General features: G+C 39.2%; 1 protein-coding gene and 1 non-coding gene across 2 annotated transcripts; one reads left to right on the top strand and one right to left on the bottom strand.

Moving 5' to 3' along the window:
- Window positions 1–5,851: 5,851 nt before the first annotated feature.
- On the bottom strand, window positions 5,852–5,959 carry LOC122290579. Its single transcript, XR_006236442.1, has one exon. It is a non-coding gene; the product is annotated as a small nucleolar RNA R71 (small nucleolar RNA).
- On the top strand, window positions 5,871–9,910 carry LOC122290102. Its single transcript, XM_043097639.1, has 3 exons — window positions 5,871–6,255; window positions 6,409–6,858; window positions 9,783–9,910. The coding sequence occupies exons 1-3, from the start codon at window positions 5,871–5,873 to the stop codon at window positions 9,908–9,910; spliced, it is 963 nt and encodes a 320-aa protein (XP_042953573.1).
- The last annotated feature ends 2,627 nt before the right edge of the window (window positions 9,911–12,537 follow it).

Raw genomic sequence — 12,537 nt, 5'->3', positions numbered from 1 at the left:
TGCATGTCCTGAGGCTTCAGATGTCCGTTCAATTTCAAGCAGAATCTAGGGGCATCACACCATGTGTAATAGAGAATTTTTTAATAGAGGAAGCTTTTGAGTATTTTGATTATCTAGTTGAAAATGCACAATCATGGTATACATATGATGTTCATGATAGGTCTAAAAGTTCAAGGATAGTTTTAAGGGGTGGGAAATATAATTTGAGGAAAGTAGATGATTTGAATGCTAGGTTGGCTATGATTTCTAAGAAATTAGAAATCATAGAACTGAAGAAAGTGAATGAGGTACAAGCTATACCTCAGATTACCTTGAGCTGTAACATTTGTGAGGGCCAAGGGCATTCAACTAATGATTGCCCAACCATTCCAACCATTAAAGAAGTTCGTTTGGATCAATCTAATGTTGTTAATATGGTTGACAAACCTTTTTCAAGTCCTTATTCCAACACGTACAATTCGAGTTGGAGAAATCACCCTAATTTCAGTTAGAGGGTGTGAACAAGCTGCTATACCTGCACCCAACATAGCTTGTCCTTCACAATTTGCACCCTACACAACCCCAGGAGGTTCAGGACCATCTCAATATGCCAACCACACAGTCCCAGCTCAAAAGAAAAGAACCTTGAAGACAATTTCCAGCAGTTGTCCACCAATTTTCAGTAATTCATGCAAAGCCAAGCTGCCATCAACAATCAAAATTCACAAGCCATTGCTGATATCCGAGATTCAGTCACAAGGTTGACCACAACCTTGAGTGCTCAAGAGAAAGGGAAGTTCCCTACACAATCTCAGCCTAACCCACAAGGCCAAAACTAGCAATTTCAAAGTGTGGCTGGAGACTCCAATGTCAAGCAAGTCAAGGCTATTACAACCTTGAGAAGTGATAAGGTGATTGGCATTCCAAATCAAGGGGTAGAAAAGAATGGTAATACTTCTAAACCTCCTTCTGAAAATGAGGCACAAGACCCTTTAGAATTTGAAATGTTCCAAGCGCTACATTCACACCTTTTCCTCAAAGGCTAGCCCCTTTGCACAAAGACAAGCATCAAGCTGAAATTCTTGAGATTTTTAAGCAAGTTAGGATTAATATACCATTGTTAGATGCTATTCAACATGTTCCTACCTATGCTAAATTCTTGAAGGACTTATGCATCGTAAAAGGAAAATTGAATGTGCAAAAGAAAGCTTTTCTTACTGAGCAGGTTAGTGCCATTATCCAGACCAACACCTCTCCCAAATATAAAGACCCAAGATCCCCTACCATAGCTTGCATTATAGGGAGCTCAAAAATAGGCCAAGCATTGTTAGACTTAGGTTCAAGTGTGAACTTATTACCTTATAATGTTTATGTTCAGCTTGGGTTGGGTGACTTAAAATCTACTTTTATCACATTGCAGCTGGCCGATAGGTCTATTAAGATTCTTAGAGGTGTTGTGGAAGATGTTTTAGTTCAAGTGGACAAATTCTACTATTCGGTAAACTTTGTGGTACCTAACATGCAATTGACTACTCATTCTACCTTCCAAGCACCTGTTATCTTAGGAAGACCCTTCTTGGCTACATCTAATGCTCTCATAAATTGTAGAAGTGGCATTTTAAAGTTGAGTTTTGGAAATATGACTTTGGAGCTAAATATTTTCAATCTTTGCAGGCAACCGCAAGAAGTTGAGGAAGTTCATGAAGTGAATTTGCTGGAAAATTTCATTGATGAAAATTTTTCACCTTAATTTCAATTTATTGATTCTTTAGAGGAATTTGAAGAAGATTTGAAAATATTTGATAATGTTAATGACTCATATCTTGTTTCCTCGATAGGTCAGCAAGTTACACCACCATGGAGGCCAAAATTTAAGCAACTTCCACCCTCGACATCAATTCTCAAAACTTCGGAGGAGCAATCCCCAACTTTGGACCTCAAACCTCTTCCATTGGAGTTTAAGCACGCTTTCTTAGGACCACAAGGCACCTTCTCTATGGCAATTTCTTCTCACTTAACTAGTGAACAAGAAGATAAATTGCTAGATGTCCTTAGGAAGCATAAAAAGTCCAGGGGGTGGACAATAGCTGATATAAAAGGTATAAGTCCCTTTAAGTGTACCCATAGGATTTATTTAGAAGATGATGCATGGCCTTCTAGGGAAATGAAAAGAAGATTGATTCTCACAATGAAGGAAATGGTTAAAAATGGGGTGCTAAAATTGCTTAATGTGAATATTATTTACCCCATCTTGGATAGCAAGTGGGTAAGTCCGATTCTTGTAGTTCCAAAACAATCTGGGCTTACCATTGTTAAAAATGAGCAAAATGAATCGATTCCTACTAGAATTCCTACTGGTTGGCGCATGTGTTTAGATTATAGGAAGTTGAATGCCACCACTAGGAAAGATCATTTTCCTTTGCCCTTTCTTGATCAAGTGTTAGAAAAAGTTGCTGGACGTGTTTTTTATTATTTCTTAGATGGGTTCTCTAGTTATTATCAATTAGAAACAGCAATAGAGGATCAAGAAAAGACCACCTTTATTTGTCCTTGTGGTACCTTTGCCTTTAGGAGAATTCCTTTTGGTTTATGCAATGCACCATCAACTTTTCAAAGATGCATGCTTAACATTTTTAGTGACATGATTGAGAACATCCTAGAAGTGTTTGTGGATGATTTTTCTGTATTTGGTGATTCATTTGAGAGTTGGTTAACCAAATTACAAGCTGTTTTGGCTAGGTGTGAAGAGAAGCAATTGTTGCTCGATTGGGAAAAGTGTCATTTCATGGTACAACAGGGCATTGTTCTCGGGCATATTGTTTCATCTAGAGGAATTGAAGTAGATAGAGCAAAAATTGAGTTGATTTCTAAACTTCCTACACCTAAGTCAATAAAAGATATTAGATCTTTTCTTGGGCATGTGGGTTTTTATAGGAGGTTTATTAAGGAATTTAGCTCTACTTCTAAGCCTCTCTGTAAATTATTGATGAATGATATAAATTTTGATTGGACACCCGAGTGTCAAGAAGCTTTTTGTCGGCTTAAAACTTTGCTAACCACTACTCATATTCTTCAACCTCCTGATTGGTCACTTTCTTTTGAAATCATGTGTGATGCAAGCGATTTTGCCATAGGAGCTGTTCTTGGATAGCGTCGGGACAAACTTCCTTATGTCTTTTACTATACAAGCAAACCTATAAATTCCGCTCCAAAAAATTATTCTACTACTGAAAATGAATTACTTGCTATGGCATTTGCTTTGGAGAAGTTTCATGCCTATATTCTTCGTTCTCCCATAGTTATCTTTACTGACCTAGCAGCTCTCAAGTATTTATTGACAAAGAAAGATGCAAAACTAAGGTTGATTAGATGGATACTTTTACTCCAAGAGTTCAACATTACCATCAAGGACACAAAAGGGGTGGAGAATGTGGTAGCTGACCATTTTTCTAGGCTCACAATTGCTGAAACTCAACAACCGACACCTATTCTTGATTCTTTTCTTGATGAACAGCTTATGTTAGTTGAAAATTTGCCTTGGTTTGTTGATATAGTTAATTTCTTGGTGACAGAACAAGCCCTACCTTATTGGAGTGCTCAAGATATACGAAAATTCATGCATGAGGTGAGATCGTTCTTTTATGATGATCCTTATTTGTTTAAATATTGCTCTGATCAAATCATTAGAAAATGTGTACCTGACTATGAAATACAAGCTATCCTTTCTTTTTGCCATAGTGAGGCATGCGGGGGTCATTTTTCTGCACATAAAACGATTGCAAAAACTTTACAAAGTGGTTTTTATTGGCCTCATATGTTTAAAGATGCATATAATCATGTCAGAAATTAGGTGTTGTCACTAAAAGGAACATGATGCCTTTACAACCCATTTTAATCATTGAGATTTTTGATTGTTGGGGAATTGATTTTATGGCATTTCCTTCCTCTTTTGGTTATTTGTACATCTTAGTGGTCATTGATTATGTTTCAAAATGGGTTGAAGCCATGCCGTTTAAAACAAATGACCATAGGGTGGTGCTTAAATTTTTGAAGGAAAATATTTTTGCTAGATTTGGCATGCCTAAGGCCATCATAAGTGATAATGGCACCCATTTTTGCAACGAGCCCTTTGCTGCCCTCTTTCATAAGTATGGCATTCACCATAAAATTTCTACCCTATATCACCCTTAGACGAATGGCCAAGTTGAACTTGGTAATAGGTAAATTAAGACCATTTTGGAAAAAACTGTGAGTCCTAACCAAAAGGATTGGTCTTTGAAATTAACCGATGCAATATGGGCATATAGGATTGCATATAAAACTATTTTGGGTATGTCTCCTTATTGGTTAATCTATGGTAAGGCTTGTCACCTCCCTGTTGAGATTGAACACCGTGCATTTTGGGCCATCAAAAGGTTTAATTTTGATCTTGGTCAAGCTAAATCTTTAGGAAATTACATCTTTTGGACCTATAGGAACTTAGGAGGGATGCTTATGATAATTCTAAGCTGTCCAAGGAACGCATGAAGTCTTTCCATGATAAGCATATTCAAAGAAAATCATTTGAACCTAATCAACAGGTTTTACTCTAATTCTTGACTTCATTTGTTCCCCAGCAAGTTAAGATCTCGATGCAGTGGCCCCTATTTGGTTGAAACTGTTTTCCCTCATGGTGCTATTGAGGTTGTCAATCCTCAAAATGGAAATGATTTTAAGGTTAATGGTCAAAGGCTCAAGCCTTTTATTTCTAACGTTGCGCCTGAGGAATCTACTCTACATTTGCTTGATCATAATTAATGTTTCTTGATCTATCCATTTCTTTTCATTGTTTTCTTTTGTCCTTCGATTTTTATTTTTATTTTGGCTTCATTCCTTTCAAAGCTGCCCAGGTAATTCCTTTTCCTCTTTCCTTCAATTTTTCTTTTCTATTTGGTTCTTCTTATAGCTGTTTTGCTCTTGAACTGCTCTTTTTGTGTAAATTCTTTCATTTCTCTTGAATCATTGAGGACAATGCTACGATCTAGTTGGGAGGTGGAAGAGAAATTATTTTTCAGTTTGCATGCCTTAGACATATGTTTGTCCACCTTGGGGGAGTGCTTGTAATGAGTTCAAAGCAGATTAAATTTCCTATTCTTGAATTTTAAATGCTAGAAAGTGAACTGATAAATGATTTGTTGAGGTCATGGAACATGTGGAATGTAGTGCAAATATGAGTATATGTCAAAAGAGGGACTTATCCATTTTATTTAGTTGTTAAACCAAGGAAAAGTGTAACAGCCCTTTAGAAATTCACAACTCATGAAAACTCTATAAATTTTTACGAATCGACCAATCACACAGGTTTTATTCTGTCAACATAGTTAGTGTTATCACTCTCTATGATGCCATAAATGCGATTTTAATTATTTGAGATAGTTAGAAGTGTCAGAATACGTTATGGTTTGCACCACTAGACTCAGTTGATTATTTAGGATTTTATGGCACAATAACCCATTTTCATAATTTCAGACAAAATCTTCCGTTTGAAACTGTGAAATTATTTGCAACCTGTTAGGGCTAGTTCACCCTCATGCATCATTCAACCCCTAAATGCAAATAATTTTAATTTTAAGCTCGGGATGATCCTTTTGATACATCATTTTCATGGAATGGAATTAGAAAATCCTTATTTGCACATCAAAGAATTTGACGAAGTTCAACTTTTATGGATCAGACTTGCACTGAAGAAGTTATCAGACTCAAGTTATTCCCCTTTTCATTAAAAGACAAAGCCAAGACTTGGCTGAATTCTTTGAGGCCTAGGTCCATAGGAACATGGCAAGAAATGCAAACTGAGTTTTTTAAAAAAAAAAATTCCTATGCACAGAAATAATGCACTGAAGAGATAGATTATGAACTTTGCCCAAAAAGAAACTGAAACCTTTTATCAGAGCTGGGAGAAGTTCAAGGATTTACTCAATGCTTGTCCTCATCATGGGTATGAAAATTGGAGGATAATAAGTTTTTTCTATGAGGGTTTACAACCCAAGATGAGACAATTTGTAGAGACAATGTGTAATGGAGAGTTTTTCAATAAAGAACCAGAGGAGGCTTTTGAATACTTTGATTATTTATCTGAAAATGCTCAGTCATGGGATGTTTCAGATGAATATCATAGAACTGAACCCTTAAAGATAACTGGAGTGGGGAAATACAACTTGAGGGGAGTGGATGACTTGCATGCTAGAGTGTCTATGCTTATTAAGAAATTAGAAACCATAGACACAAACAAAGTAAGTGAGGCTTAGGTTGTTCAAAGAGTGTCTGAAAAATGCAACATATGCGAGGACATAGGACACCCTACTAATGATTGTCCCACTATCCCAGCTTTTAAAGAAGTGTTATTGGACCAATCTGGAGCTGTTAACATGATTTCTAAACCTTTTTCAGGTCCATTCTCTAACACATACAACCCCAGCTGGATAAACCACCCAAATTTAAGTTGGAGGAATGAGCAGTCAACCCAACCCTCCAATCATGCACCAGGCCCTTCTCAATACACAGGAAATCAACAGTCAGCTACATCAGGATCAACTCAGTATCCTACTGCAGCACCTTATGGGCAGAGGAGGAATCTTGAGGAAACTATGCATCAAATGGCAGCAAACCTTCAACAATTCATGCAAGGGCAAACCACCATGAACAACCAGACTTCACAAGCCATCAATGAGATTAGAGGATCCTTGACGAGGTTGACCACGACTTTGCAAACTCAAGAGAAGGGAAAATTCCCTACTCAACCTCAACCTAACTTGCAGGGGCAAATTCATCAAGTGTCAGAGACATTGGAGACTTCCAACACTAAAAGCTGTAACAACTTTGAGAAGTGGGAAAATCTTGGTAAATCCCACTCCTAACTCAGCCACCATTGGTAAGGATTCTACCCCTGAACATGTTGAAACTGAGGTGAACAATTTTCAAACACCTACACCTTTTCCTACAAGGTTGACCCCTGTGCACAAAGGTAAGTATCATGCTAAAATTTTTGAAGTTTTTAAACAAGTGAGAATCAATATACCCTTGTTGGATGCTATTCAACAAATTCCCACTTATGCAAAATTTCTTAAAGACTTGTGCATTGTTAAGAGGAAATTGAATCTAAAAAAGAAAGCCTTTCTTGTGACGCCTTCAAATCCCACGTACGGACACGTGGAAATTGAGACGTCGGGATGATGACAACACAGGTCACCACCCTATCGCCAAGTGCCAAGTGTGTGAACATGCAACAAGTGTGCAAATAAAAACATGTAGCGGATAACAAAAGTCTCATAGCAAAGTACCAAAATTTTTTCTATGTTTAATACAAACCCGTTCAAAACATACATAATAAAATATTACAAGCCACAAATATCGTTTCAAACCAAACTACAAGGCATAAACTCCAAATCAATACTCCGGCGGAGCCGCCTCCTCGGGCTCAGCCTCCTCCTCCTCCTCGACCTCTGCATCAAAATCTACGGTACAAAAAATAGTGCCGCAGGTAAGTAAGATCCAAATGCCACAAGATAAAAACATATTAAGCTCAACAATATGCATGAAAGAACGCCAAATGCACATATTCTATAAAATCACATTTTTCCCACGCACGCCAAAAATCCCATTTGGCCCCAAAAACGTATTACTTTCCAACTCATGCCAAAAGTCTCATTTGGCCCGAAACCAACTCAATTCAATAACCAATTAATCCGAATGCACCATGACCTCCCCTAGGAGTCATCCACACACCCTGGCTCCCATCGTCACACCACGAGTAACAACCATGCGTGTGACTTCGTAACGAGCGATGCCCAGTTCCGCGCCCCGCACATACGTAGCCAAGCATCCTCTAGCCCTCGCCAGCGAAGGGCCACGGAGTTGATAAGAGAGCATTACCATCCCACCCGCTCCCATTGTCGCCCAGCGACAACCCAGAGGATGTCACTCAGTATATTACGCTCCAGAGTGACCAAAGGAGCTCCACCGAGATAATACCCCATCTCTGCTTGGGGTCGTGATACACACGCACCCGAAAATCTAATTACACAAATAACACCAATTTTCTCAATTTAATAAAATGCACATGAATGCATCATGCAATGCACACCTCAAGATACAAACCATCCAACCAATCCCAAAATCAACAAAACCAAGCAACTCCGTCCTCAATCCATCCGACCCCCGAACTCCTCGGACTCAGTCCGGAATCAACCAACCAGTCAAATAATTTATTGTAAGAGCAAAAATATATTTAAATCTAAAATAGAGTTTGGAAAATACTTACAGCGCTATAATGTATTTTTTAAAGGATCACGACGTTGCAAACGGCAGAGAAAAAGTAACGTAATAGTGTATTTTACATTGTGGCCGTGGGTTGTAAAATACCCACTTTCGAACGGGGACAAACCAAGACTTGAAATTGATAGGGAATGGCCTAGAGATTTTTATCAAGCTAATGGAAGTGAGTTTTGGCCGTAGGTGGCGGTGGAAGCGGAAAAAGAGCAAATCAGAGTTGAGCTCGTGGGAGCTGCTCCGGCAACGGATCGGGGCCAGAAATGGGTGGCTTAGGACGGCAAGAGGTAGGGGATGAAGTGGTGAAAAGATGGTGGTCGGAGGTGGAGCGACGGCGCCGGAAAAGGCCAAAAGTTGTGTGGCTTAGATGGGCTCTAGGTGGTTAACAGCGGCATGGGAGGGGCTGATTTTTGGTGGGGAGGTGCGCCGGCCGGAGGGGAGTCGACCGGTGGGGGCGGTTTCGGCCACGTCGGCTAGATGGCAGTGGTCTGGGCTGCACAAGCCGGACGGTGACAGAGAGAAAGAGAAAGAGAGCAACTCGTGCGGGAGAGAAGAGGAAAAAGAAGAAGAAAGAAAAGAAAGAAAGAAGAAAGAAAGAAAAGAGAAAGGAAAAAAAGAAAAGGGAAAACGAAAAAGAGAAAAGAAAAGATGGAGAAAAGAAATAAGGTCCAATCCTCACCTCCGGAGTCCAAAAACTGATCCGACGAAAACAATTTTAAAAATCATAAAACGACTAAAATAAATTAAACACCACATCAAACTAAAATAAAACCTATTAAAATACAATAAATTAAAATAAAAGAACCAATATATTAATTAAATTAAAATACTCCTTCAGTGAAAATACACGTAAAAACGGGGTATCACATTTCTCACTGAACAAGTCAGTGCAATCATACAAAGCAACACTCCTCCCAAGTATAAGGACCCAGGTACACCCACTATTGCTTGTACGATTGGAAATTCAAAAATTGGGCATGCTTTACTTGATTTGGGGTCTAGTGTAAATCTGTTACCCTACTGTGTTTATGAAAAATTGGGCTTAGGGGAGTTAAAGTCTACTTCCATTACCCTATAGCTAGCTGACAGGTCGATAAAAATGCCTAGATGGGTGCTGGAAGATGTCGTAGTTCAGGTTGATAAGTTTTATTACCCAGCAGACTTTGTTGTTCTAGACATGAAACTTTCAACAAACTCCTTGTTTCAAGCACCTATAATTTTGGGAAGGCCATTTCTGGCCGCTTCCAATGCTCTAATTAATTGCAGAAGTGGTGTGCTTAAATTAATTTTTAGGAATATGACATTAGAATTGAATATTTTCAGTTTGTGCAGGCAGCCACAAGAAGTAGAAGAAGTGCAGGAAGTAAATTTGCTAGAAAGCATCATCTCATAAACTTCTCTGCTGTCTTACCAACTTACTGACTCAGTGCTTGATTTAGAGGGTAACCTAGACTCAAATGACACTTCTAATGACACCTCTTCTGTTTCATGTGTAGGTGCTCAAACTGAGATGCAGTGGAAGCTAAAGGATGAACAACTACCTCCAGTTATAGTAATAGTAAAGCCATCAAAGGAGCAGATCCCAGCATTGGATCTTAAGCCCCTACCCACAGAACTCAAGTAAGCTTTTCTATGACCTAATAGCACTTTACCCATAGTTATTTCTTCTTGCCTAACCAATAGACAATAAGAAGAGCTATTATAGGTCCTTATAAAACATAAGAATGCCATAGGCTGGACCTTGGCTGACATTAAGGGCATAAATCCCTTCATTTGCACTCATAAGATTTACTTGGAGGAGGATTCTAAGCCTTCTAGAGAAATGCAAAGAAGGCTTAATCCTTCAATGAAAGAAATAGTTAAGAAGGAGATCCTTAAACTCTTGGATGTGGGTATTATCTACCCAATTTCTGACAGTAGATGGGTTAGCCCCATTCAAGTGGTCCCAAAAAAATCTGGGCTAACTGTAATTAAAAATGCAAAAAATGAACTAGTGCCTACCAAGGTAACTACAAGTTGGAGAATGTGTATTGACTATAGGACGCTCAATGCTTCCACTAGGAAATACCATTTTCCTTTGCCATTTCTTAACCAAGTCTTGGAAAGGGTAGCTGGGCATGCATTTTTCTGTTTTTTGGATGGGTCTCAGGCTATTATCAAATTGAAATAGCACCAGAGGACCAAGAAAAAAGCACTTTCACCTGTCCATTTGGGACTTTCACATTTAGAAGAATGCCTTTTGGGTTGTGTAACGCTCCAACAACTTTTCAAAGGTGTATGCTTAGCATTTTCAGTGATTTAATAGAGAATGGCTTAGAAGTTTTCATGGATGATTTCTCTGTTTTTGGGGATAGTTTTGAAAAATGCTTGACTAACTTGCAAGATGTCTTGGCCAGGTGTTAAGAGAAAAACTTGTTGCTCAACTGGGAGAAGTGCCATTTTATGGCTCAGCAGGGTATTGTATTAGGACATATAGTGTCTTCGAAGGGTATTGAAGTTGATAAATCAAAAATAGACCTGATTTCTAAGTTACCCACCCTAAAAACTGTGAAAGATATTAGGTCATTTTTAGGTCATGCTGGATTTTATAGAAGGTTTATACAAGGGTTTAGTTCCATTTCTAAGCCGTTGTGTAAATTGCTTATGCATAACACTGAATTTGAGTGGAAATCAGAACATCAAGAAGCTTTTGACCGGCTCAAACACATACTCACTACATCCCCTATCATGCAACCCTCAGACTGGTCCATCCCTTTTGAAATTATGTGTGATGCCAGCGACTTTACCATAGGGGCTGTTTTAGGTCAGCGTAGAGATAAATTACCTTATGCTAGCAAGACCCTGACTGGAGCTCAAAAGAATTACTCCACGACAGAAAAGGAGCTGTTGGCCATTGTTTTTGCTCTAGAGAAATTTAGAACTTATATCATAGGGTCACCTGTAGTTGTTTTTACAGACCATGCTGCTCTGAAATATTTGTTTGCAAAAAAAGATGTTAAACCACGGTTGATTAGGTGGGTGTTGCTTTTACAGGAGTTCAATATCACAATTCACAACACCAAGGGAGTGGAGAATGTGGTGGTTGACCACCTGTCCAAATTAACTGTCACTAAAACTAATTCTTCTTTGCCAATCTCTGAATCTTTTCCTGATGAGCAAATATTTTTAATTGAGAGTGTACCATGGTATGCTGACATTGTTAATTTCTTGGTGACAGGGAAAACACCTCCACACTAGAACCCTCAGGATCTAAAAAGGTTCAAAGCTGAGGTAAAATATTTCTTCTATGACGACCCTTAGCTGTTCAAATACTACTCTGGTCAAATAATCCGTAAGTGTGTCCCTGACAATGAGATTGTTGATGTCCTATCTGCTTGTCACGATGGGGCTTGTGGGGGCCACTTTTCTACAAAGAAAACAGTGGCTAAAATCCTACAATTTGGTTTGTATTGGCCTCATTTATTTAAAGATGCCTTAGAATTTTGCAAAAAATGCGAGCCATGTCAAAAACTAGGAAGAATAACTAGGAGAAACATGATGCCCCTGCACGCTATTCTAGTTTTGGAAATCTTTGACTCCTGGGGTCTAGACTTCATGGGCCCCTTTCCCCCTTCTTTTGGTTATATTTATATCTTGGTGGCTGTTGACTATGTCTCCAAATGGGGGGAAGCCATTCCTTATAAAAAGAATGATCACCAAGTGGTGCTCAAATTCTTAAAAGGCAACATAGTGTCCAGATTTGGTATGCCCCGGTCCATTATCAGTGATAATGGAACACATTTCTGTAACAGATAACTAGAATCACTTTTTGAAAAGTATGGGATCCAGCATAAGGTGTCCACTCCTTATCACCCATAAACCAATGGCCAAGTGGAATAAGCTAACAGGGAAATTGATGGCTTGCAAAATTTCATATTGCAGATTTTACAAGTTCGCTCGAGCGGAGGCTTTTGGCCGCTCGAGCGAATTCAGGCAGATTCAAACGCTCGACTGCCGCTCGACAGGGAGCTCGAGCAGGTTGCTGAAAAATGAAGATCGCTCGAGCGGAGACATTGGCCGCTCGAGCGAAATCAGGCACAGTCGAACGCTCGATGTGCGCTCGATAGGACGCTCGAGCGAAATCAGGCAGAGTCGAACGCTCGATGCGCGCTCGACACCCCGCTCGAGCGAATATCGTATTTTGACAGATTTTAGGTTTTCCGCCGTGGGATCATATAAAAGGCCATTCTTCACTCTAGAGCCGCGAGTTTG

The sequence above is a fragment of the Carya illinoinensis genome, chromosome 12 (genome assembly GCF_018687715.1).
Source record: "Carya illinoinensis cultivar Pawnee chromosome 12, C.illinoinensisPawnee_v1, whole genome shotgun sequence".
NCBI lineage: Eukaryota > Viridiplantae > Streptophyta > Magnoliopsida > Fagales > Juglandaceae > Carya > Carya illinoinensis.
Note: the sequence above shows the minus strand (reverse complement) of the source record. Positions and strands in the feature narration are given on the sequence as shown.

Coding starts and splice junctions, on each gene's coding strand:
- LOC122290102 (XM_043097639.1), top strand. CDS start 5,871: ATGAACTTTGCCCAAAAAGAAACTGAAACCTTTTATCAGAGCTGGGAG. Junction 6,256..6,408: donor CATAGACACAAACAAAGTAA/GTGAGGCTTAGG, acceptor AACCTTTTTCAG/GTCCATTCTCTAACACATAC. Junction 6,859..9,782: donor TGAGAAGTGGGAAAATCTTG/GTAAATCCCACT, acceptor TTTCATGTGTAG/GTGCTCAAACTGAGATGCAG.